This window comes from Hipposideros armiger, unplaced genomic scaffold, assembly GCF_001890085.2.
Source record: "Hipposideros armiger isolate ML-2016 unplaced genomic scaffold, ASM189008v1 scaffold_174, whole genome shotgun sequence".
NCBI classification, from domain to species: domain Eukaryota; kingdom Metazoa; phylum Chordata; class Mammalia; order Chiroptera; family Hipposideridae; genus Hipposideros; species Hipposideros armiger.
This window is the reverse complement of record NW_017731524.1, coordinates 1822920-1850834: the sequence shown is the minus strand read 5'-3', so window position 1 is coordinate 1850834 and position 27915 is coordinate 1822920. Positions and strand designations below refer to the sequence as shown.

The following is a 27915-nucleotide window of genomic DNA, read 5'->3' as shown; positions in this document are numbered from 1 at the left end:
CCTCCGGGCTCCGCCCATCCGCCAATCCTCGCAGCCCTCAAAGAGCCAACCAACGTCTGTCTCGACGTTTTCCCGCGCGAGGCGTTCACTAATATCCTTGGAGTGAGAAGGAGCGAACGTCGGGGTAAAATATAGTTGTGCGACAGAGCTCCGCTGGCTACTTCTCACCGGAAGAACGCTGTCGGAGTCGGGATCCCGCACCGCGAGGCAAGATGCTGAAGTCCAAGACTTTCTTAAAAAAGACGCGGGCGGGCGGCGTGATGAAGATCGTGCGTGAGCACTACCTGCGGGACGACATCGGCTGCGGCGCGCCCGGGTGCGCGGCGTGCGGCGCTGCGCACGAGGGGCCCGTCCTCGAGTCGCAGCCCCTGGATCCGGGGAGCAGCCTCTGCCCGCAGCCGCACTACTTGCTGCCTGATACCAACGTGCTGCTGCACCAGGTGAGTTGGCGAGCGGGCGAACCACGGGCAACGCGCCCTCACCAGGAAAAGAGGGTGTGACAGGTAGGGAAACTGAGGCCCAAGGAGGCGCATCTTGGGCAGCATCACGCACTTAGGGAGAAGCAAACCCCAGCGGGCTCATCTCCCCTGGCCCCCAGGTGGAAGTTCTTTTTTTTTTGTACGCATTGTTTTTGAGTTCTCAGAGCCTTAAGAATTTTAGACACGTTAATTTTCTAACTCCTGGTGTTTCTTTTGCCTTAGATTGTAAATGTTTGGAGGCCGGGGACTTGGGCTTCTGTGGCCTCCAGCCTGCGACCTCCAGGCAGCTTGTAAGTGCCTACTAACTAAAACTATGTGGGCCAACGTATTTCTTTTTTTATGAACTTAATTTTGCGAAGTTTTGGAGTTAATCTGTTTATATGTGCTTTTCTCCGCTAGACCTGAAGGGTTTTTCTATAGCAAAATAGCACCTTATCTTCATGTATATTCAGTGTTTTTTAAACCGACAGGGTTTATCTTCGATAGAAACAAACAATTTATAAGTGAACATAGAAAAAATTAATTTTTTTTCTTTCTTTTTTTCTTTTTAAGATTGATGTTCTTGAGGACCCTGCCATCAGGAATGTAATTGTGCTACAAACAGTTCTGCAAGAAGTGAGAAATCGGAGCGCACCGGTGTATAAACGAATCCGAGATGTGACTAATAACCTGGAGAAGCATTTCTATACGTTCACTAATGAGCACCATAGGTAGGGGGGAAATTACATTAATTATCAGAAAACCATAGAATGAGCTAAACTTGGGGGAGACCTTCTGTCACTGATTTGTGACGTCAGAAGATAACTGATAGGTTTCATACTTAGAGGTGTATTATTTGGTTCTTACACAGTTGTGCAGAAGAGGACACTAAGTAGATCTCATTAAGGTCACGTAGACATTGATTGGATCAAACCTAGAACCAAGGTCTCCTGACTCCTAGGCTACAGTAGGTACTTTTATTTCCCAAATGTTTTCATTTTGAATTGCTTTTTAGTATGAGTTGAGCAATAGATTCTCGACAGATGAGATACGCCTGGGTTCCTGGAATACCATATTATAGGAATAGCCAGCATAGATTAATAAAATGTGAGAGTTCAAGGGGGTTTAAAAATATAAAACAGGTTTATTCTTTATGGGCTTTTAAAAGTTAAACTAATATAACTGATGAGGAAGATAAAGTTAAAGAATAGAATTCTTTGTTACGTTTCAAATTCAAGATCTTTGAACATAATGTGTGGTCTTAGTAAATAGATATCGTGATTTCTTATGTTACATAAACCTCTGATGAGTCTTAGTATACTTTTATAGATTAGAGCAGGGCTTCGCAAACCTTGCCCTGCTGACATTTTGGAATGGATAATTCTTTGTTGTGGACAGGCTGTCTTATACATCATAGGATGTTTAGTTGTTTAGCAGCATCCTAGCTTCTACCCACTAGATGACAGTAGCAACCCTTCCCCCCATCCACAGAGTTGTAACAACCCAAAATGTTTCCAGACATTGTCAAGTGTTCCCAGGGGGGCAAAATCACCTCCCTTGAGAACCACTGGATTAAATGGTAGATCTGGTAATGAAATCCCTTTGGAATATGCAAATTAAAATTTAATTATTCAATTTTCTTTTCTTTTTTCTTGTATCCAAAACTTTAACAAAAAAAAATTGTTCTTGTAAAGAACATGAATAAAACTCTTGTCGACTTCTTATTGCTAGCTTCTTGAAATTTAGACGCAGAAACATCACTTGTTTCTCAGTGCAGAAAGACCAGGTTTTCGTGGATTATGATCATCAGATCACTAATCAGAGGTTATATTGTTAGCTTAAGTGCAGTGAATAGAGTTTAGCAATACTGGGATTGACAGGAAACATCTTAGATGTTAGACACTTGGGCAAATCTCATCTAAGATTCTGTTCCTCAAGTCATGCTAAAACCAATTTAAAAATGTATGACTGCTTTTGATTGGTAAGCCTAAAGCATTAGCAGGTGCATACAATGGTGAATAATAAAATGATTCTAAACACTTAATATAATAAGTCTAAAATTTAAAGTTGAATCTGTTGTCTTTAAACACTAGATGTTATTATACTGAGTTTTGTTATTGTACTTAAATTTGACTGGGAAAGTTTTAAAGAAATGACTATGCTGTATTTGGGAGTTCAGAGTAGGCTTAGGAGTAGTATCTATATCTGGTCTTTCAGTCTCTAGATATCCCCTGGCATTATTTTGTGTTTACCATGGATAATTTATATGCATTATGTATTTAATGACTAGAATCATATGATCATAAATCATCAGTAATACTATTTATAGCCTTTAGGAATTACTTTAATCTATAGTTCAGAAGATAACTCATTATTAGACCTGCAAAGGTTTATTATAGTTTTTTTTCCAACAAACCGTTACTTATGTGCCAACCGAAGTATAAATTTTGTTCTTGAATTTGTTCTTTGGTGACATAAAATTATTTTAGCTTTTTTATTGTTCCATTATTAACATGATTTTCTTTTTTTTTTCAAGCAAATGGTTGTCTTAAAACTATAAGAATCCTATTTATTTGCGCTCTAAGATATAAATCTGAATACACTCAAGAGATAAAGATACCATTGACTTGACCTTTAAGTTTAGTGGTTATTAAGCATTTATGTCCTAAGACTTTTTACATGTTCTTCTTTCTATTGATTTTTATTTATTTCTTTTTTTTTCTTTTTAATTTTTTTCTTTATATTTAGAGAAACTTATGTAGAACAAAAACAGGGAGAAAATTCTAATGACAGGAATGATAGAGCCATTAGAGTAGCAGCAAAATGGTACAATGAACATTTGAAGAAATTATCAGCAGAGAATCAGCTGCAAGTTATCTTCATAACAAATGACAGGAAAAACAAAGAGAAAGCCATAGAAGAAGGAATACCAGCTTTCACTTGTAAGTCTAAATATAGAAGCTGTTAGTTTATGTTTGCAAATGCGTGTAAAAATTATCAGGCCATGGTCAGAAGTTCACGTAACTATTTAATGTTTTCATAGTCCTATATTACTTCGTGTGATATTTTTGCATTTTTAAATTTCTCTGCATTTCTAAGGTCAGTGTCTTGTAGTGCCGAATGGCTAATTTCCCCATCACCATTTGGAATTGGCTTAGCAATTAAAGTTCACAAATACAAGATTGGACAATTAAGTTTGCAAACTCATCCTAGAAAAAGTGCTACATACCTCATTGCTGAATATCACTATAGTCACCTTTGAAGTACTCCCATTGGGAAGCTATGCACCGATGTCAGTGCCTAGTCTACCCTTCAAAGCAATTTTGGAACTCATTTTCTGAAATGGCCATCAGAGGTGTTGTCATATTACCCTTGATGTCCTGAATGTCATCAAAATGCCTTCCTTTCAATATTTCCTTTGTCTTGGGGTAAAGAAAGAAGTCATTGGAGGCCAGATCAGGTGAGTTGGGAAGGTGTTCCAATACAGGTATTTGTTTACTGGCTAAAAACTCCCTCACAGACAGTGCTGTGTGAGCTGGTGCATTGTCGTGATGCAAGAGCCATGAATTGTTGCTGAAAAGTTCAGGTCGTTTTCATCTAACTTTTTCATGCAGCCTTTTCAGCACTTCCAAATAGTAAACATGGTTAACATTTTGTCCAGTTCGTACAAATTCATAATGACTAATCCCTCTGATAGCAAAAAATGTTAGCAACATTGTTGCAACAAGTTTGCGAACTTAATTGTCATACCTCATATGTTTGATCCACTGTCTGCTTGGACATGACTACTTCAATGGATATTTTCTTTTCCAAAAAAAATTGACATATATCATCACAAACACAATTATTGATGTTCTTCCATATCTTAAAAAAAAAAAAAAAGAAAACTTGCATTTAACAAAAACAATAATACAACTTATTTTTCAGGTGAAGAATATGTTAAGAGCCTAACTGCTAACCCTGAACTCATAGATCGTCTTGCTTGTTTGTCTGAAGAAGGGGTATGTTTGAGTTTTATTTTGTTTCTTAAAAGTGAAAATATTAAAATAGCCACTTTGGGTTATCATATAAAAATTGGAATGTCGATGGATAAGCTGGAATTTGAATAAGAGTTGGGTTATAGACAATAAGAGTGGCTGTAATAGGCTTATCAAAATGCCATTCCTGAAAGACTTTCTAAAATAGCGCTCTGTCCCGATATATCCTCGCACCAAGTAGGGCCTGGCACTTCGTGGCATTATATGTTTTATGAATAAATAAAGGAATCCATGACTAGTTTGTGAATAGGAGTAGGCATTTGACAAATAAAGAAGTGACGGGCACTGCAGAGAGAGTTTACAGCTGTAGATTTAATCCTGAAGGAAGAGAAAGGAAGTCATAAGAGGTAGACAAGAAGGGGAGAGGCCAGATAATGAGGACCTAGAACTTATACAGTAAGTCACTCATTCTTTTATTTATTTTTTAAAGATTTTTATTGGGGAATTGGGAGGATGGGAACAGACAAGTTGCTGTCGTTTTGTTCTTCAGTCTAGTTGTGGAGGATGTGGCTTCACTGGCCCAAGTTGGCACCATCATTGCGCTCTTCCCGGGTGAGGCAGATCAGTCGCTGGCTTCTGGACGGCCGCTCATGGCGGCTGCTGGCCGCTCACACTGGCTGCTGGCTACATATGGTAGCCCATGGCAACACACTGCAGCAGGGGTTGCAGCCTTCGCCATCGCTGGTGACTCAGGGCAGCCCAGTTCCAGGTTGAGCTGTTGTTCAGCATCTTAGCTGTGGAGGGCAGTGTCACTGGCCCTCATATGTGGAATCCGAACCAGGGCCCTCTAGCATCCCAAGCCAGCTCTTAACCATCGCGCCACTCGGCCGGCCCAATAAGTCACTCATTTTTAAACTATCTTATAAAGATCTCCCTAAAGGGCTGCTATGGAGAGATGACAGTAGACAGGATTCTGGGTCCCCTACCTTACAATGGCAGGCTAATTAAAGTGTGCCTGGGAGGGTGGGTAAAATGATCAGAAGTGTTATTTATTTGAAAGAGCACTCTAATATCGATATGTAGGATGATACACTGTGTCAAGTGCAAGATTAGAGGCTGACGGATGAGTAAAGGGATCACTGCAATAGACGCGAGAGGGCGCGCTGTGGGAATCATTAAACGTTGTGAGCCCTCATTTCCTTATGTGTCAAGAGTGTTTAGCAATAACGACTTTATAGTGTTGTTACGAGGATTGAGCAACAGTAGTATCAATAAAATCTAATCTCAGTGCCTGGCCCATAGCCAGGGTAAATGTACCATTCCAAATGGTAGCTATTGTTATTATAGAAATAGGTTTTATACAATAGGACATATTGCAAAAATCCAGTCTTTACCATTTTTCCCAACTCTGCTTGCTTTCAACCAGCTACCTTACAAAACTAAATGGAAGTGAGAAAATAAAAGCTGGGCTTGATTTTTGGAATACAGATTTAGGCTTGCCCCGTCTAATGTGTGGCCACTAGTTAGTTGCATGTTTAAATTTAGTTCAAGTTAAAAATTCAGTTTCTCAGTTGCACTACCCACTTTTCAGGTGCTCAGTAGCCACTTGTGCCTAGTGGCTACTATATTGGACATCACAAAAAGAATATTCCCTTCATCACAAGGTGGTTTTAAATAGCATTGATCTAGAAAAAGAAACAAGAAGTACTTTAACATTGGTAATACTCAGTATCTGATTTAAGTACTGTGGTAGGGTAAGTGTAGGATATGGTGAATTGACAATGAGTTTTGCTGTAATAAAACATGTGTGTCCATCATATTCCCTGTGCCATGCAGTATCATTTAATAAAAACCACAGAGCTTCTGGGGAAATGTGATTGGGGCAGACACTCAGAAACTTTATGAAGTGGTGGAAAGACAGTTACCTAAATTTGGACAGAAAGGTGTTAACCAGATGAAGATGGTGTGGCTCATGACACATGGTGCTGAGGTAACTGAGAGGTGTTTGGGAGGCTATGAATGTGTTCTGTGGATCTCTGTGTGGCTTGGTTCAGCTGGTGCAGTTTTCTCCATTCACCTACTATTTTCTAATATATTAGTTGCATTGGACCAATTCGTGTTTTCAAAGCAAGCATTATAATGGAACTGACTATACTTAGCAAGGGCACCTAACCCAGATTTGGGATGTCAAGGCTTCATGATAAAGGTGAAGCCTATGCTGAGATGTGAAGGATGATAACTAAACAGGTTTGCTTTAGCTGAATTATGTAAAGGAGTTATTTCAAGCAGAGGAAATAGAAAGTTTAAAGTTGCTGAGTTTAGAATAAGCTGGTGAGATGGACAGCTGCAAGTGTTGGAATAGAGTGAGCAAGGGAGAAAATGTTAGTCATGAAGTTAGAAATGCAGGGAGGTCCAGGTCGTGTCGTACACAGTGAGTATGTGGTCAATCCTGAGAAAATACTGGAGTTTAGTGCCCTAGTGCTGGACAGCTATTGAGCGAGGGAATAATATACATCTGGCTGCTCTCAGAATAGATTAGAAGCAAGATCCTCCAGTCCAGGTAGAAGGAGATTTTAGTGCTTTAATGGAGAGAAGGTAGAAAATTGGGCTATGGTAGTAGCAGCTGAGGTAGTGAGAACTCAGAGATTGGGTGTATTCTGTAGATAGATGTTTTAGGAGTTGATGATGGGTTGGATGGCACTATGAGGGAATATGGATGACTCCAGGTGTTTTACCTAACTGGGTATAGTATCGCTTTATTTATACAAGATGAAGGGGGAAGCAGGATTAGGTGGAAAATCACAAGTATAATTTTAGAGATTTTAAGTTGGAAATACCCATTAGAGCTCTAAGTAGCTTTATGGTGTGAGTAGTTGGGGATACAAATCTGTAGCTCACGAGGGAGGTTAGGACGAGACATAAATTTGGAAATCATCAACATATAAGTAGTATGTAAAGCCATAAGACCAAGTGAGATTATCTGCGGCAGGAATTGGCAGATTTTTTAAAAATAGCTTTTTTTGAGTTGTAATTCATATACCATAGAATCCATCCATTGAAAATGTACAATTTTTAGTATATTCACAGAATTCTGCAACTGTCACCATGATCTAATTTTAGAATGTTTCCTTCCCCTGTCAAAGAAATTCCATATCTGTAACCACTTGATCCCAGGCTCCCGCTGAAATGCCCTTGCTCAGCCTTAAGCTACCGTCGCTATTTCTGTATATAAATTTATCTTTCTGGACATTTCATATAAATGGAATAATGCAATATGTGGTCCTTTGTGACTGACTTTTTTCACTTAGCATAATATTTTCACAGTTTTTCCTTGTTATAGCATACACCAATACTTCGTTTGTTTTATTGCTGAATGATATTCTAGTATGTGGTATGTCACATTTTATTTATTCATTCACTAGTTGATGGGCATTTTAGTTTCCACTTTTGGGCTAGTATGAAAAATGCTGCTGTGAACATTTTCCTACAAGTTTTTGTGTAGATGTATGTTTTCATTTCTTATCAGCATGTACCTAGGTATGTACAGATGGATTTGCTGGGTTATATGGTAATTTTATGTTTAACTTTTGGAGGAACTGCCAAACTGTTTTCCAAGGAGGCTGCACAAGTTTACATTCCCATCAGCAGTGTATGAGGGTTCCAATTTCTCCATATCATCAACAATATATGGTGTTAGTGACATCAGACAATACATTTGTTGTCTGTCTTTTTTATTATAGCCATTTGAATGGGTATCAAATGTATATAACTGTGGTTTTGATTTGCATTTCCCTAATGACTAGTGGTGTTGAGCATTTTTTTCATGAACTTTTTAGATACACACACATGCGCACACACACACATACACATATGTATACACATACACATGTGTGTGTGTGTCTGTCTGTCTTTGGAGAAATGTTTATTCAAATCCTTTGCCTACTTTTTGGTTGCATTTGGCTTTTTATTGAGTTGTAAGGGTTCTTTATGTATTCTGGGTACAAGTCCCTTACCAGATAACATGGATTTGCAACTATGTTCTCCCAGGCAAACTTTTTTTTGTAAAGAATCAAATAGTACATTCTTTCAGCTTTGCAGGCTATATGGTTTCTGTTGCAAGTACTCAGCCTCTGCTGCTGTAGTGTGAAAGCAGCCATCAATAGTAGATAAATGAGTGTGGATGTGTTCCAATAAAACTTTTGTTTATCAAATACAGGCAGTGGGTCAGACTTGGAACTTAGCTTGCCGAGCCCTGGTCTATGGGAATGAGTATAGTTAGAAAACAGGAGGTCCAAAGGCTAAGCATGCCAGTGATTAGAAGTCAGAAACATGAGGGGAACCAGCAAAAGAGATACAAGAGGAAAACTATGTGAGTGTGAGACTGTTGGAAGCCAAGTACAAAAAAGTGTTTCAAGGACAAGGGGGTGCTCATCTGTGTCAAATATTGCTGATAAATTAATGAGGACTCATGATTGATTTTAGCATTAGGGGACCTATCCAGAGTGGGGAGTGGAAGTGTGACTAGAATAGGTGGAAAAATGGGAAGAGAGAAATTACAGCATTGTAACACTTTGAATATTGTAATGGACAGAGAGAAATGAGTGGTATTTGCAGAGCAAGTAGCATCAAGAGGTGGTTTTTTTGTTTTTGTTTTTGTTTTTGTTTTTTTCCTTTAAAATGGGAAGAAACAACAAGGGAATAAATGTAAAGCAAGGGAAATGGCCTGTCATTGAACCTTGGGATACTATAATACAACAGTTAGAGATCAGGAACAGGAAAATTGACAGAGGAAACTAATCAGTGAAGTAGGACAGAAACCAAAGGAATAATGATTTGGATGCTGATGTGTTTCAGGGAAGGAAAGATCATTTTTTAAAATCGTGGCAAGACTGAGAATGGAGCATTGCATTTGCTAAGATAATATAGTACCTGTGACCTTGGCAGTGATGGTTTCAGTAACGGTTCCATTCTTGGCGAAGTATGACACTTGACTGTAGTAGATTCGTGAGAGTGCAGGTGAAGAAGTAGATATACAGCTATTCTAGAGAACACTTTTGTATTCTGGTGTCAAGTCGGACAAAGGATCCAGCCACTGTCTGGAAGGGGAACCCAAATTTTATTTATTTGTTTATTCTTAGTAGATCATATTATGTTTATATGATGGTAAGAATGTTACAGTACAGAGAGAGAGAGAGAAATATGAAGATTATTACATGAAAAGCTCTTGAAGAGAGAAGAGATGGTTTGTAGTGCCCAAGTGAAAGAACAGAAGTATTCCGTTCATCGTTGCAGGAGAGAAAGCTGAGGTTTCGGTGTAGATGCAGGTGGGTGGACAGATTCGGTGGCAGGAGGATGAAGTGCGAGCAGGTCTCTGCTCGTCGCTTCTGAGTCTCAGTATGGACACTGAGGTCACCCATCTGAGTGAGGAAGAAAGACAGGGACGTTAGCGAGTTAAGCAAAATAAGAAGATACACAGCATTCTGCTTAGAAAGTTGGGAATTGTGGGACATGGAGGAGGAAACGAAAGGCTCCAAGCAGTCAGGATTTTATATGTTGAGGTCACACAGTTCTGATAGGTGTTGTGGTAGATCTACGGCTGTTCCCAGCCTACCTCTATCTTATATCTGTAGCTATTTAAAATAGCCAAATTAAAAAGAGCATGTCTTGTGCTTTCAGTAGCCACAGTCCTTTCATGGAATTGAGGCTTCAACTTAGCCTTATGTAACTACCTGCCCATTTAAATACACACTTTCATTTTGGGAGGCCTGCGGTGGGGGGCGAGGGTATGCAGAGTTTCTTAGTGATATACATCTGTGGTTAAACACCTAAATGTAATGAAATTGAAATATTTGTGTAAGTTGCCCTAAAAATAGAAAGCATTTTTTCCTCACTGTGCTGTATTCTTTCATTCATGGAGTTATATATACCATGATGTGGATAGTTTTTTAAAGACATTTGATATTGATAGTAGTTATATACTGAATGCATCCTAACTGCATCTTTTGGTTTGCTTATTTCACAGAATGGAATAGAAAGTGGGAAAATAATATTTTCAGAGCATCTTCCCTTAAGTAAACTACAACAAGGCATAAAATCTGGTACATACCTTCAAGGAACATTTAGAGCCAGCAGGGAGAATTACTTAGAAGCTACAGTATGGGTTCATGGAGATGCTGAAGAAAATAAAGAGGCAAGTGTATAAATATTCCTTATACACTAAAATACTTTCTGTTTATTATTTTCTTTGATAAGTGTTTAAAATTTTGTATGCAAATTCAAATTTGACTTATCCTCCCAGTTTACCAGCTTGAAGGCTCATATGTGGGAATATAGATACTAAAATTAACCACTTTTTTAGAAAACTGCTTATTGAAGTAAAGAACTTTCTGTTAACCTACTTTTAAGGAATAAAAATCTAGTCAATCAAGTAATACTAAGTGGGATGCCTCTATTTTATATATTATGACCAGTTGTGGGAAATACTATTTGCATAGCATGTATTTGCTCTAGAGGGCTTCACACTCTTTAAAGTGAATTGGCAGGAGCTCACTATTTGGCAGGAGCTCTTCTAACTGGCATGCTGCATTTCATTTAATCTTCAACCCAGACTATACAAGTAGGTGCTCCTTTTTCGTTTTACCAGTTAAGACTCTGAGATTCAGAGAGGTTAAGAAATTTTCCCAAGGTCTCTCTGTACTCCTGTTACAGCAGAGGCATGAACACAGCCCATACTTTCTGAGCATGTTTTTCTATTTGATATTGAGAAGCTAAGAGAGTGGAGTAAAGGGACAGTGTAAAGGAAGAAAATACATAAAGGAGGAAAAACAGATCCATTGAGACATTCAGGATATAGCTAAACCGCTGTTAGGGAACCTTGACAATATTATATTGCCACTAAAACTATCTGAGCACATGTCATTGGCTGTTTTACCCAGATAATCTTACAAGGACTTAAAAATTTAAACCGAGCTATTCATGAAGACATTGTGTGTGTGGAGCTTCTCCCCAAAAATCAGTGGGTCGCACCATCTTCTGTGGTTTTACATGATGACGGTCAAAATGAAGATGATGTGGAGAAAGAAGAAGAAAGAGAATGCATTGTATGAAACCAGGTTTTAATTTTTGTCTGTGTAGCTTTGTGTAATTTCTGTGTTAGTTTTGGAGAAAATGAAACAAGTTTCATTGCTTTTAGAGCTATTGAACAAAATTATGTTAATAGTTCTCTAGGTTTAATACATGTCATACACATAGCTGATTTTTTCTAAGTATTTAAGTTTGTAGTCTTTTAAATTAATGTCTTATTTTGCTCAAATAAATGGTTTTAAATACAAAAAACTGCTAACTTGAGTATGAAACTTGAACTCTATGACACAAGGTACATGATCTGTCTGAATTAATGAGGTTCAAGTAAAGACAAATGAAAATTTTCTGAAATGTTTTTATGTAATGTTAAAATTTTCTTAGCATAATAGATACACTTCTGGGTGCTTACATTTGGGTCTGTTTAATAATTCCTTCTCTATTACCATATTTATTATGAAGAGAATGCTTTCATTTATTTTTCATGTATGAGCCAAAGTCTACCTGATAAGACCTATTTATTTCCCTATTTTAGAATTAAAAGAATTACAAAGAGTTGGAATTCATACAACAGCAGTTCTTTTACCATGAATATATTCACTACTCCGGAATCTTACTGTGACATTATCAGTGCAGAGTGTAGGCCAGGGGTTGGCAAACTTTTGAGATGGAAGAGCCAATCCTGTCCCTCACTACAATTTAAAAATTATTCGAGAGCCATAAAACAAATGAAATCACCATTATGTGAATAATATCCTTTAAAAATTTTATAAATGAAACTGTGATAAGTTTTATTTTCATTTTCAATTTTACTTCAGAGCCACATGTATGTACCCAAAGAGCCGCACGTGGCTCGCGAGCCGCAGTTTGCCAACCTCTGGTGTAGGCCATAGGAGAGTGTTAGAGGTGAAATACCGAAAGATCCTTCTGCTATTTCTGTAAGAAACACTTTATGTGGATTTTTTATTTTGGATGAAGAAAAAACTTTAAAGATACAGCTCTTTTTAAAAATGAATTAATAAATGCCGCACAGTTAATTAGTGCAACCTAAATCCCAGTACTAAAATCCTAGTCTGTTAATTTCCAGACCTGTGTGTGTGTGTGTGTGTGTGTGTGTGTGTGTGTGTGTGTTAGTAAAACCTCATATTAAAACTGAAAAGAGTTGAATTCTGACATACGTACTAATTATAATTATATATTTTTCAAGTAACTGATTTTACAGTCCTTTATTATGAAACTATTACCATGATATGGTTTGGCATGCTCTTGCTTAGAATTCTGAAGCATCAAGATTTTGTACATTTATGTCATAATTTAATCCCTGAAAATATTAGTATCCGTATTATTCATATTCTAATTAGGAAGGAGAATTGTGTCATTCTACTTAGAGGAAAAATAACTGAAGATTTTTTACTTTTTTTTTTAATCTCAGCTTAAGACTGCTGTAAATGAAAAAATGTTAAAGCCTACAGGTAGAGTTGTAGGAATAATAAAAAGGAATTGGAGGCCATATTGTGGCATGCTTTCCAAGTCTGACATTAAGGAGGTGAGTAGAGAGCGTGTTGCTATGTAATAAAAACTGATACACATTTATAAGAACATACAGCCTACCCCCTTGCCCCCATCCCAATTTTTGTGTGTATGTGAAATCTTTTTTCCTAATTTTCTCTATAGTCAAGAAGACATCTCTTTACGCCTGCTGATAAGAGAATTCCTCGAATTCGGATAGAAACCAGACAGGCTTCTACATTAGAAGGACAAAGAATTATCGTTGCTATTGATGGATGGCCCAGAAGTTCCAGATACCCAAATGTAAGCTTGAATTATTAATCTCATTTTAGAATATTTCATTTAAAATTTGGGAATAAAATTGCTTCTTTTAGTGAAACTAGAATCTGCTTGTGTATAAAACTCATACCAAAATTTAAGGATATTTCACTACCTGATAAGTAGTGCATCCAATTTGAAAATTAAACTTATGAAATTCCAGTGTAAATCACTTGGTTACTTTTACTCAGAATTACAAATAAATTTTATTGATAGTGACTACAAACATGGTGTTTGAGACCTAAGTAGATGCTGATAAACAAATTTTGAAGCTACTGTATTTGAAGCACGTTTTAAACTTGAACGACAATAGGAAATAAACAGACACTTTGTTATATTAAAGACGAAGCCTTCACGAAATCTCCATCATGAACACTTGAGAAGTCTCATAATTATCAACTTTAGTTTACCAACGGGTCGTTTTTAAGAAGTAGTTATGGGTACATTAGAAATACTAAAGTGGCATATAAATGCTCAAGAACTTAATGTGATAAAATATCCATCACCAAATAAAAAGCTATAAAATACACCTTTCTAATAATACCTTTTGGTTTTAGGGACACTTTGTGAAAAATTTGGGTCAAGTTGGAGATAAAGAGACCGAAACGGAAGTTTTGTTACTTGAGCATGATGTTCCCCATCAGGCCTTTTCACAGGCTGTTCTTAGCTTCCTGCCACAGATGCCCTGGAGCATTACTGAAAAGGTAAGCTGAAAAGAACTCTTAGTAACTTTGGCAATGGTTACATCTGATCAAATTTTGTTTGCTTTCGGTATGTTTTTGAATATGTAGAAACCATAGCCGCCTCCTCCCCACATTTAGTTAGGTGCAGAACTTTTAGGTATTACAGAAATTATTTGCTTTACTGAAAGATAATTTTTCTCTAGAGGACCGACATTAGCTTATGTCACATTTTTCAAAGGCGAGGAAACCACAAGTTAACAATTCATAATGTCTGATTATCATTAAGACAAAGTGTTTTTATTTCTTAAATATAGATATTGGTGATTTCATAACAGCTGTGTTACATTTGTACCAAGAATAGTTTTTTATTTCTTAATCATGTGGCGTCTTCTAGGACATGAAAAACCGAGAGGACCTGAGGCATCTCTGTGTCTGTAGTGTGGACCCACCGGGATGTACTGATATAGATGATGCTCTGCACTGTAGAGAACTTGCAAATGGAAATTTGGAGGTATTCGTATTGTACCTACATTCTTATTCCAATATAGTTTCGTTCTTGAGGTCGTTTTCTTTTGATCCATTGTAGAATTTGTGAGTTAGTCGTGGCAAATATAGTCAGTTGTAGCTACAGAGGCTAATGGGCATGTATCAAAAATTGAAATGGTAAATGCGACTAAATCCTTTTTCAGTTTAATCTAAAGTTTTTCTCATGAAAACTCTGTTTACCCAGTTTAGCATGTTGACATTCTTTTATTTTTATCTTTTTAAGGTTGGTGTTCATATTGCTGATGTTAGCCATTTTATTAGGCCAGGAAATGCTTTGGATCAAGAATCAGCCAGAAGGGGAACAACTGTGTATCTTTGTGAAAAGGTAAATGTGTGAGATGTAAAATGGAATTTTGATGCATACTTGTAATTTTTTCATCATGTTTTATTCTTAATAATAAATTCATCTCCAGTGTTTTCCTGAGGAAGGGACAGCCTCAGTATTCAGTGAAATTTGATCAATAAGTATTATGTTAATTGTGCATAGTCAGTTTGTAAAAATCATGGGCACTTTTGGATTCTTGAAGAGTCACGGTTTGGAATAGTACGTGAGTTAACTAAGAGACTAATGATCCATAGAATAAGGCGGCCTTAAGTCAGTGAAAATATGGAAGTGTTTTTGTTGTTGAGTGTCCCAAATAACAAGTAGGTGTAGTTGTTACAAATTGTTGTGTAGCATTTAACTTATTATTTATGGGCAACTAACTAAAATGTAGTTTCGGTTTTTTATAAAGTTAAATCATGAGTCTAATCTGTCAGTTAACTGTTTATTCTTCTTCTTCAAGTATGGTCCCATAAATTGTAAGAGAAAAATTGTGACAGTAGAGGGGAAAGTTAAGCTTAGTCTGTTATGAATTCATTGTCAAAGTTCTATGTAGCTTTTTTCCATAAAAATTTAGTATCTTTTTTAGTATTTTAAAAGCACCATATGGTTTGGATTAAGCCTTAGAGAAAGGGCCAGTCACAGAACTAGTAGTGCTTGTGTCCGTTACCTAGTACAGACTTATTATCCAGACCAGAGATTTCGGACTTCCAGAGGACAGCTAGGTGGTTAGCGTAGAGGACTTCAACTTCGATCCTCTGAAATGAAGGGGATCCAGTGTTCTTTCATTGCTTCCCTTTTGTAACAGTTTTGTGTAAGGACTTTTCTAGAAAGAGACTTTCTATTTCATGTTTTCTCAGCTCTATTCACAAAGACTAGAATACTCTTTTTTATTTTGCCTTGTTAAATTAATGCTGTTTGAGAATAGAACCTCAAATAAATGTATGGATATAGCTCAGTAACTTGCAACTCTATTTTTATCTGTTCCAGAGGATTGACATGGTTCCAGAGCTGCTTAGCTCTAACTTATGTTCCTTAAGATGTAACGTCGACAGGTATTTATGCATGGCATGTTTTTTTGTAAGAACATAGTAGTTACTACTTTAACTGTTTCCCATTAACAAATACTGTCTATTTCCCCCCATAGGCTGGCATTTTCATGTATTTGGGAAATGAATCACAATGCTGAAATCTTAAAAACCAGGTTTACTAAAAGTGCCATTAATTCAAAGGTTAGTGTCATGGTTAACATTTAATGTTAAACTCTTTGAAACTTTTAACAGTTTTGAAGGAGGATGGTTTTGAAAAAGCCTAATGAAGTTAAGAAATTTTTCCCCAGTGTTGCAACAAAATCTAGTTTTTTGCAGTTATCTGCTTAATTCTTGATGTTATTTAGAAATGAATTTAATGTAGCAGTTCTCCTGTATTCAGAAACTTATACAACGTATATATTTGAGAAGACCAAATAGGTGACTTTTGTCCTAACTGAATATGTGAAGTTATCCCAGCTTGTGACTGGTTAGCATTTTAAAAGCAGGCATGTGCACCATCATCTTGTTTCTCATGTTTATTTATAGAAATGATGTTATAAATCATAGTTGGACTCCAGCAGGCCTAGCCCGAGATGTGTGTGCAGACAGAACGGGGCAGGGTTGTGCTCATCCTTTTCCTGTTTTTGTGTTTCTCCACAGATTCCCTCATGTTCCCCTTTTGCCCTGAATCTTCCCTGTGAGATTTGCCAAACTTCTTTTCTTCCAGGGATCCTATTTCCACATTTACCCACTTTTTCTCTCTCTTTAACACCATTCTTTCTATACTGATCAACTAGTACTTGGAAAGAAAGCGGCATTAGACTAACAAATAGTGATGGGTGAATGATTTAAGCCTTCTTAGATTTGTATTTTTAAATAGGAATGAACTTATAATTCTCTCAGACTTCATCAATATAACTAAATTATATGAAAAAAAATATTCAGTGAACATACAACAGAAAATGTTTTTAGGAGGGGAACTCTTTGCTCCTAGTAGAGAAGTTGACTGTCCCAGTAATCTGACCTGGCATCTTGCATCATCTGACTCTCAGGCTGTTCCCAGTTTTTACTTGTGAAGTTCCTTTTTTTGTTTCTTTTAATCAGCTGAAAAAGTTTTCCCAGATGAATGAAATAGGAACAGAAGCAGCCATTTGTTTATTTGGATTGAAATTGGAAATTACTTTAAATCTTTTTCTACTAAGATTTGTCCCACCAATTTTGGTTATTGAGTAGATTTGCTGCAAAGCATGATGACTAGACTTCTATTATACAATTTTCTTAATTATTTGCCACTGAGTAGGAGAATAATGATCTTCTGGAAAGGATTTCACTTTATAATCATTATCAGAGAATAATCTAACCTTTTTATTTTAACATTACCTAAGTATCTATACATTAACTTAAATATGAAAGTAATTAAAGTTTAAACAGTTTATTTACTAACAGCACCACCAAATTACTTTAACATACGTTTGCTTATGTTGTCAAATGCATCAAATAAGAGTTAATGAACCAGAAATCATACGTGTGGAGTATACTATATTATAGCTAGGAATTTTTCTTCTGTTAATGATTTTTTATGTTTTCTGAAATAATATATTTTATGTAGTGGAAATAGGAGAATGTAGTGAATGAGGGGGTTTTTTGTTTTTTTTTTAAAGATTTTTATTGGGGAATTGGGATGGGAACAGTGCTGGGTAACTGGGAGAAGGGGAACAGACAAGTTGCTGTTGTTTTGTTCTTCAGTCTAGTTGTGGAGGACGTTGCCTCACCGACCCAAGTTGGCACCATCATTGCGCTCTTCCCGGGCGAGGCAGATCAGTCGCCGGCTTCTGGACGGCCGCTCACTGCGGCTGCTGGCCGCCACGGTAGCCCATGGCAACCCACTGCAGCAGGGGCTGCAGCCTACGCCGTCGCCAGCGACTCACAGCAGCCCAGCTCCAGGTTGAGCTGTTGTTCAGCATCTTAGCTGTAGAGGGCAGTGTCACTGGCTCTCACATGTGGGATCCGAACCGGGGCCCTCTGGCGTCCCAAGCCAGTTCTCAACCATCGCGCCACTCGGCCGGCCCAGTGAATGAGTTTTTATAATTTGTAAAAGTTATATTAATACATGGTTTCTTTTTTAGGCTTCCCTTACATATGCCGAAGCTCAGATGAGAATTGATTCAGCAACCATGAATGATGATATTACCATTAGTCTCCGCGGACTAAATAAATTAGCTAAAATTTTGAAAAAAAGAAGAATTGAAAAAGGGTACATTTCAAAAATATCTATTAAGATATTTCTTAATTCATTTATCTTGGTATTAAGATAACTTGTGAGCTCTTTAAAGTGTTTTGTAGTGGACAATGATGAATTATTTAGTAGGCTGAATGGACACATCCTGTTTCTTCCAGCTATCTCTTAAGTATTAGCAACTTGATTCTGGACTCATGTTTGTTCAGGAGTTCTATGCTTGTAATTAGTTGTCCTAAAATTGATATGCTTGAGTTAAAGATCTTAAATCTAGGAAAGCAAGAGCTCCTTAAGACTTCTGTATGGATCATTTCTCATTTTAATTAAAAATGGGTTTTCAGACTGAACATTGGTTTTCAGTTTCAATAAATGTAGAGCAAGTTCTTTCACTTTAGAGTTGGGAGAGATTTTACAGATTGTTTAATCCAACACGTTTAGTTTTAAAATGATTAAGAGTTACATAGAAGCAGTCTTTACATAGATCTGATAGCTAGTGGCAAATTCATGTCTCTTACCTACTAGATCATGGCATTTGCCTAACTGCAGAAGGTACAAGGAGTGTCTAGGTACACAAACTTGTTGAAGTAAAGTAGTTAAAATAAATTTGGTTCTTGAAAGACATCTTCAACTATCCAAATAAAGCAAGTCCACGATCCTTTCTGATGTTGGTGTCTGGGTTCCTGTCCGTCCAGAGGAGGGTCACAAGCAGTTACTGAGTGTTTCGCTTGGGGAATGCAAACCCTAGATTTGCTCTGTTTCATCAGATGTGCCTATTAAAATTAAAAATTTAGTTCCTGAGTTGCACTAGCCACATTTCAAAGGCTCAGTAGCCACATGTGGCCAATGACTACCATATTGGACAGCGTGGTTAGGAAACATTTCCATTCCTGCAGAAAGTTCCATGGGACAGTGTTGCTCTTGGTAGTTACTGCTGAGCCACTCCTATGTCTTCTCACACCTCAGTTTCCTGGGAATTTTTTATATGATCCTAAGTATGAAACTCAAAACTGTAAGGATAATTTGGATGCAGTAAAACCTAGTGAAACTATTCCTGAAGCTTCTCATTTAGATGTAAGCAAAAGGACTGTAGTTAGATTATTTTCATGAAACAAAAGGAAACATTGTTCAGCAAATATTTGTTTAATGAAGGTTTACAATATGCCAGGCATCAGAAGAAAGTTTGTGTAAAGATAATTTATAGAAAGTTGTTTTAAAAGCAACTCAACAAAACACAAACTGGAACTATAATACATTTTGGTGGTTTTAAAATAAGACATGTACACTTGCATTTGTAACATAGCTTTTCATAATTAGGATAGAAAAGATGTTTTCTGACTTCAAAAATGGTCTTTAATTTTGTAAATAGAAGGTCATCTACTCGTATAAGTTATCATTGAATCTTCTCAGTCTTAGGGAGAATTGAAAAAGCAATTGGTAAAAAGAAAATGACATCTTTTGCCTTCTTAAAGGGTATGTTCTGTTTTAGCTTAAATTATGTCTATCTTAAAGGATCAATGTTTTGTCCTGGATGTGTTCTATGAAGTAAAAATGATCACAATGTGATTAGTATTCCTTGTTTTTAAGTCAAGATGTATTAATAAACACACATTAGATCTGATGTAGAACCTTGTGAATACTGCATAGCAAAAAAGGATTCTTGAGATTTTCCTCTGTAGCGTTTCTTCTGTTGCTCTTCTAATACAGGCAAGGGGTTAAAGAAGTAAAAGACTTGGATCTCATTGAACTTGCCTCATCTCATTATTTTTTCCCCCTTTCCATGACTGTACAAGGTTACCAGCCTCATTAAAATTTTGAGGTTTAGGTTAATTTGTAGCTGATCTGATGAAAGTAACGGCAAGGTGTAAAGACACATTAGCCTTACTTTGCCTTTTGGGAGTTTACTTTTCAAAGGAGAACTTGCTAAGTCATGAATGAACCGTGCATGTAAAGCACTTAGCATAGTATGTTATCTGACACATAGCACCCAAGTACTAATAGCCACCAGTATTTGTAACATATCAATAGCTGTAGTTTATCAGTCTCCGTGTTGTTTGAGTTTGTGTGGAAGATACTTTTGAACTGTGGATCCTCTAATGTCACTCATCTACCGGTAGCAGCTTCCTTTTTGTCTCTCCATCATTCTTCACCCCACTGTGTAGTTTTCTGTGGTAAATAAAATGCAGCCAGTCACCTTTATTTGTAAAACCCATGTAACTCAGTAAAAACTCATATCTTGGGTATAGAAGATACTAAAACCGTCAGAAACACAAGGACTCATATTTTGTTGTGTTGCTGTTATGCTCTCTTGTTAAGTGCATTTTAGATCTGTAAAATGTTAAGCTTTCTAGATCTGCAAATATCCATGGAAATAGAACATAAAACTTAGCAGATGGTCATAAAGCCTTCAGAAAAATAACTTACACGTTTGCTATAATCATTTTTCCATTTTAAAAGAATAACTTCTGGAATTATGTTTGTTACTGGTTCATTTGAGTAATTCACCTCTTTAATTTTTGTTTAGGGCTTTGACGCTTTCTTCTCCAGAAGTTCGATTTCACATGGACAGTGAAACTCATGATCCTATAGATCTACAGACCAAGGAACTTAGGTATGCAGTTTTTTTTATGGGCATTCGATAAGATTTTGATTTTAAATGTAATGTCTTGTTTGTTAGTAAACAAAACATATTTATACCTCAAATATATATTTCTAGTAGAGTTATGATTTCTGTGGGGTTTTTTTTTACTTATATACTATATATATAGAAAAGTAAATATCTCACATTTAAGTTTTTCTTATGTAAAACATTTGTATTAAGATAGAAAAATTTCTAATTTGAGTTGGTTTGTCTTGATATGTGTGGTGTATTAGAGCTTGACTACTAATAGTTAGGGTAAGGAAAAGAAGATTGCCCTGGTAATCACTTAAGTATTTAACATGGAATGTACTGTGGTAGGATGAACAGTGATCACAGAGCTTTGAAGCCAGACTGCCCAGGCTTGGATCCTGCTTCTGCCACTACTGCCTATGTGACTGTGGGCACATTATTTGACCTCTCTGGGTCTTGGTTTCTTTTTTTTTCTTTTTTTTTTATTTATTTTTTTATTGTTAGTTTCAGGTTGGTTTCTTTATGACTGATCATGGTGCCTACCTTATAGGGTGTTGTGAAGAGTATTCACTTGTTGTACTCAGCTGTTATTTTATGGATTTAGTCACGATTTAGGAAGTGAGGAAATTTGGAGTTAAATCAGAGCTAGGCCTTTTTTCCATGTGTCATATGGAAGGTAACTCTGAAATTAAATCTGCATTTGTACTTTTCTAGTAGATGACCAAGGATTAAAAATGAGAATATACTCGTTTGTTATTGAGGACCAGTATGAGCTTTATAGCATTAGAGCTAAAATAAAATTTTAAAAAAATACCTTGGTTGGGGAGAACTTCTGTGCAAATAAGTCTAATATTAATCTGAACAATCAACCTAACACTAGGAGGAAACAGTTGAATCCAGCTTTGCAAAATTGAACATCACCCATGTCTTCCTACCAATTAGGAGAAAAACAGTTGTAAGAGATTGTCCCCAAGGGTATGATAGGAGGTGTTGCTAATATTTAAAAAAATTAATATACTTTAGGAATCTTGTCAAGTTATATTATGTAAAATGGAAACATTGAAAGATTAATAATACATGTTCAGTGACTTGAGAGAAAGAAAGCACTATGTAAACAGAAAGTAGATCATTTATTAAATGAAGTTTTAAGTGGACATACATTAACTATTTAGGATAAAAAGCAATATTAGGTCCGGCCGAGTGGCTCATTGGTTAAGAACTGGCTTCGAAACACGAGCTCTGAGCAGCAGGACCCCAGTTCGGATTCCACATGAAGGCCAGTGACGCTGCGCCCTCTGCAGCTAAGATGGTGAACAACAGCTCAACCTAGAGCTGGGCTGCCGTGAGTCACCGGTGATGGCATAGGTTGCAGTGGGGCTGGCCGGCAGCTGCCGTGAGCGGCTGTCTAGAGGCCGGCGACCGATCTGCCTCACCCAGGAAGAGCGCAATGATAATACCAACATGGGCCAGTGAAGTGGTGTCCTCCAAACTAGACTGAAGAACAATAGGACAGCAACTTGTCTGTTCCCCTTCCCTGATTCCCAAACGCTGTTCCCTCCCCCAATTCCCCAATAAAATCTTTAAAAAAAAAAATTTTTTTTTAAATATCAGATTGGTTAAGAGTTTTGAAGTCAGGTTATGTGTGGACTTGGATCCTGTTACTACTAATAACTCTGAGCTTCAGCAGAGAAAAATGGTGCACATACTCGGTTTTCTCATCTGCAAAGCAGGGCAAATATATCTGTGTGTGTGTGTGTGTGTGTCTCACTTATAGCACAATGCCTGGCCCATAATCACCAGAGTATTGTAAATATGTTTTCTTTATTTTGGTGATTTATTGGTGAAAGTTTTAATTTTTAAACCAAAATTTGTATGACCTAAACTTTTCTTAGTAAACTTAATTTTTATGGATTCATAGTTAAATATCTTTTTATTTGGACTCAGTAAAAGGTAAAAATGTTTATCATTTAGATTCTATATATTAGTAGTCAGTGAAGCTTTTTTTAAATACAATTTGTCGTCTCCCTAGCACAAGATTTACTCAACGCAGTAGATGCATAGTAAGATTGTTAACATAGCTGAGAAAGAGAGCCCTAAGTTACTCATTCACACACATATGAATGTTTACGTAGGAAGTATTCCCATTACCTTGTAGGTAGAAAAGGTAACCTGTAAATAAATATATATAGAAGTCTGATTTTCTTTCCTTAATGGTTTTTTTCTTTGGCAGAGAAACAAATTCCATGGTGGAAGAATTTATGTTACTCGCCAATATCTCTGTTGCAAAAAAAATTCATGAAGAATTTTCTGAACATGCTCTACTTCGAAAACATCCTGCTCCTCCTCCATCAAATTATGAAATTCTCGTTAAAGCAGCTAAATCGAAGGCAAGGCCCTACAGTTTGAAGTGATACCTGTGTTTGTGTTGTGACCTAGCCACTGCACTGAATAATCAATCTGTATTCACATCTCCATAAAAGTTTTCCTGTTTCTTGATGCAAAAATTTGCCAGTAGTTCTTCCTTTTTATTACTGAAATATATTTTATGTATAACATTGTGTAAATTTAAGGTGTACATGTTAATTTGATACATTTATATAGACTTAAGTTACTTACATTCTCCTGGATATACTAAGCTCTTCCATGTCTCTGCCTTCACATATGTTCTTTATGCCTGTGTTATTTTATGCCCTCTGAACTGCCTAACTTCAGAGACTTACAAATATTTTTTCCTCTTTATCTTCAACTAAGCCCTCTGTGTATCATGTTCCTAAGATGCAAGTCCATTTATTGCATACATGGAAACAAGAAAAATTCTAGAAAGGGCACCGTTTCTTCAGTTCCGTATACCTCCCTACCCCGGGGCAGTAGCCTTTCATGTAGGCATGATTACCCCTACCTTTGGGGTGACTGTGGCTTACCTTGGTTTTCTTTGGGTCACTTGTTCAAGTTCCATCTTTCCTGTCCAGAAGAGAGCTACGAGGACTAGTTTTGGGTCTCAGGGCATTATTCTAACAGGATGGCGTTGGTTTCTGATTTTTCAGAACAGAATTAACTTCTTTTCTGCCCTAATAATGCTTATAGGGGATTTTGTCTTATTTCTTCCCAAGACCTGGGTAGTATTTTTAAGTATTTTTGCATCACCTTCCAAAGCAGAATAAAGCAGCTAAGTAAGTTTGATACATCACAGCATTAAGCTGTAATGACCAATACAGTTTTATTTTGTCTCTGGCTTTTACTTCTATTTTGAATGGAATGAAAATATCTGCAGAGAAAATCCAGACGTTTTCCAGAAAGGATCCAGCTCTGATTTTTTTTCTGCCCCAGCGAAGGTTAGGCAAATACAGAGTGGACTTGGAGAAAGAGTGCTTCTGTTCCACCCTCCTTGCGTCATAGTGTGGATGCCTCAGTACTTTGAAACGCATTCAGAAAATGTTAAACTTTGATTTGCACAAAACGCTCACTGCTTTTTATAAATGTAGTTTTAGTTCTCCTAGGTTAAGGATAAAGATAAAAACACTTATTATCTGGCCAAAAACACCATGTTTGTTGAATCAGATTATTTTGAAGACATGATGGTACTGATTTTAAAATGCTTAATATGGTGCTTTTTTCCTCCTCTTTATTCACAGAATTTGGAAATTAAAACCGATACGGCCAAGTCTTTGGCTGACTCTTTGGATCGGGCTGATTCTCCTGCTTTCCCGTACCTGAACACACTGTTGAGAATATTAGCCACTCGCTGCATGATGCAAGCTGTGTATTTCTGCTCTGGAATGGATAATGATTTTCATCACTATGGCTTAGCATCCCCAATATACACGCATTTCACGTCACCCATCAGAAGGTATTTTTTCCTTGTGAAATGAAATAGAAAATAGTTAATTTTGAATTTTAAAAAGACATTTTAGTGCTGACATGGCATGAGTCTTATTTCTCCTTTATCTATCTAGATATGCAGACATCATTGTTCATCGGTTGTTGGCTGTGGCCATCAGGGCTGATTGTACTTATCCAGAGCTGACAGACAAACACAAACTTTCAGATATATGTAAAAATCTCAATTTCCGGCACAAAATGGCTCAATATGCCCAACGGGCATCAGTTGCTTTTCATACACAGGTATTTGCCTTCTGTTGATAATGTTAGGAGAGATGATGTTTTGTTCATTTTTAAATTTGATTTCAGATTTTTGTTAATTTCAAAATATTTAAGACAGTTTTTAATAAGGTTGTATGTTATTTTACAGTTGTTCTTCAAAAGCAAAGGGATAGTAAGTGAAGAGGCCTATATTCTGTTTGTAAGAAAGAATGCTATTGTGGTGTTAATTCCGAAGTATGGTTTAGAAGGTACAGTCTTTTTTGAAGAAAAGGACAAACCAAAACCACAGCTTGCTTATGACGATGAGGTACGGTATGTCTAATGTTTTTGTTGATTGATTGATTTTTGGCAGGGGGAGAGGTACTTTTTCTTTGATAGGTTACAAATGGTACCTATAAAGGGTAAAATTGTTTTTTGTATCCTACAGAATTTAGTTACGCCAATTAGGCTTACCGTTGTTCAGTTTCTTACCTCCGTATATCTTCTCACATACAAATGTTGACCTTGATTTCTTTGTTTTAGACCATGTAAAGTTCCCCCCCCTAAGGAGAACTTGAATTACATTTTGCCCTAGGTGGAGAGATGGATTAAAGTAAAGGAATAAATGGCTGCTTAAAGCTCAGGGAAGGGGATTTCCCTGCTTTCGGTGCCTCTTATCTGACATGCTTCCTACTTTCCTAACCTTAGAACTGCGAAACAGTAAGCTCTGCCCGCAGTACCTTCGTGCTCCTCTGCTAGACCAATGAGGTGCAAATCCTGAGATGAGGGAATACATTTTGGGACCATCTTAATGAAAGGAGGAAGCATACACATAAATAGCTCATATTTATGGGAGGCTCCTAGATTAGTGGTTTTGTTGTATTGAACCCCTAGATGTGCTTATTAAATATTGAAGTGATTTTTAAATTTAGGCTTTTAAATTAATATGAAAGGTAGATTATCAAGAATTAAGGCCTCAAGTGTATGAGAGTAATTAAAAATAGTAAAATGTATTTTGTTTAGATACCTTCACTTAAAGTAGAAGATACTGTGTTCCATGTATTTGATAAAGTTAAAGTGAAAATCATGTTAGACTCGTCTAACCTTCAGCATCAGAAAATTCGAATGTCCCTGGTAGAACCACAGGTAAGTCCAGACTTACACTGTCTGCTCGTCATGTTACCCGTTTTATGAGAGGGAATTTCGTGAAAGACAGATATCGTCATGTTACCCGTTTTATGAGAGGGAATCCTGTAAGTAGTGTGGAGGACAAATACATGCACAACAATTCTTACTTTCTCACTGATGGCCCTAGGCCAGGGGACCCCAGATCCCTAGGATTCTTCTGAGGTCATTGGTACCAAGAGCAGAGCTCTTTGAAACTTCTGCCTAGTCCTTTTTTACTTTTATCGATTTTGTAAGCTACACTTCTGAAGATTAAGATAGTGTGTTTCACCTAAGACATTGGTTCTTAACCTTACTCTGCCCCAAGACAGCTGAGGCGTGTGATGCTGACAGCCAGTGGCTGGGCTAGGATTACTGGACGTGTTATAGTTAAACACACTTCCCAAGTGACCTGTGTCTCACCTGTTGAGATCACGTCTGCCTTTTACATGTGGAACCGCTGTTACTTTGTGTTTGAAGTGTATGCTTTGTGTAGAGAACCTTTTCTAAACCCGTTTTCCCTATCTACCCCTACATCCTTTTGAACTTGAAAGTGTCAGTGGGGAAGGGGAAGATAAGAATGACACTTATTCCTTATTTTATGCTTTTACTCACCTTAATTTTCCCCATTTGCATTATTTTAGATACCAGGAATAAGCATTCCTACTGATACATCAAATGTGGCCTTTAATGAACCAGAGAGAAAGAAGAAGAAACTTGAAAAATAGCTACAGTCAACAGAAATCTTCAAGGATTGGTTTCCTTAAAAAAAAAAAAAAACTTGAGAGAACACTTCTAAAGCTAAGAAGTGTGTGAAACAGTTTGTTACTTTTAAGTACATTTTAATAATTTAAAAAATTTGCATTTTTATTGAACTGTTGACTGTGTTTGTCCCATCACACTACTTCATTCTGGATTGCACAGAACTATTTATGCAGAAAAACTCAATTGCATATCCATCACTTAAGTAGTGACAGGATAGTAAATTTAGGGATCTCTAAAGATCATTTGAAGGGAGCATTCATCTGTTCATTGAAGAGCAGATTAATTTTGCATAATTTGATTAATAATGATACAAAAAAACCGACCATTTTCCTATGGAGAAAAACAGAACATTTTTAGAAGGAGCAGTCTATGCTGCTCTCTAAATCTTGAAAGCTGTGTTTGGTGTGTCAGTTTTTAGATTTCAAGACAGTGAAGTCAAGGCCCGTCGGGGAATTGAGTATTTCATCTTTGCCATCTTTAAGTTAATTATCTTACATTGTACGTGTTCTCTTTCTGTTAAAGAGCCTCTTGCATTTTTTTAGTGGTCCTTGAACAGCTGTGAATGTTTGAGAATTGGATGTGGTAGGAAGGCACGATGTAGGATATTTTGATCTGACTGGAAAATAGTTATTTTACCAGGTAGCGTGATCACCATCTGGGACCTAAACATCAACTATCTCCCCCAGAATGAGGTGTTAGGATTCAAATAGAGATGGATGGCACTTTAAATGTCACAACATGTTACTTATGAAAGCAATGATTAATGGCTTTTAAATTGCACATACGTGTATCAAATTATTGGGTTGAAAAGTCATGACGCATTTTTGCAACGAAAAACGGAAAAAATGTCATCATTTTTCCGACAACCCAATATATAGGACAGGGAGGGTTGTATAAGTACATATGAAAGGGCACAGATTGAAGTATTACAGTTTGGTGTACCAGAGTGACTAACTCCCTTAACCACAAAGATTAGTAATGATTAAATTGTTTTCAAATATTCTGAGATAGTTACCTTAAAACATTTTACTTTGCTTATTCAATTTCTAAAGTGCCTACAGTGTACCAGCTTATCAGCAGTCAAGTAAACTGTCTCTGCCTTGAAGGAGCCTGTGGCACATGAGAAGAGTGGCATCGC

General features: G+C 36.9%; 1 protein-coding gene across 2 annotated transcripts; it reads left to right on the top strand.

Moving 5' to 3' along the window:
• Positions 1-87: 87 nt before the first annotated feature.
• Positions 88-27915, top strand: DIS3 (DIS3 exosome endoribonuclease and 3'-5' exoribonuclease). Of its 2 annotated transcripts, XR_002125126.1 has the most exons (22): positions 88-440; positions 1032-1189; positions 3207-3400; positions 4386-4459; positions 10458-10625; positions 11371-11535; positions 12948-13061; positions 13190-13327; positions 13900-14046; positions 14420-14536; positions 14795-14896; positions 15884-15948; positions 16041-16125; positions 18051-18178; positions 20682-20768; positions 22999-23155; positions 24401-24615; positions 24722-24890; positions 25018-25176; positions 25872-25994; positions 26657-26820; positions 27830-27915. XR_002125126.1 is itself a non-coding variant. In XM_019652145.1 (21 exons), the coding sequence occupies exons 1-21, from the start codon at positions 213-215 to the stop codon at positions 26738-26740; spliced, it is 2877 nt and encodes a 958-aa protein (XP_019507690.1). In that variant the 5' UTR covers positions 88-212; the 3' UTR covers positions 26741-26994. The 2 variants fall into 2 exon arrangements, 1 of the variants encoding a protein (XP_019507690.1); XM_019652145.1 differs by lacking the exon at positions 27830-27915 and having other exon boundaries at positions 26657-26994.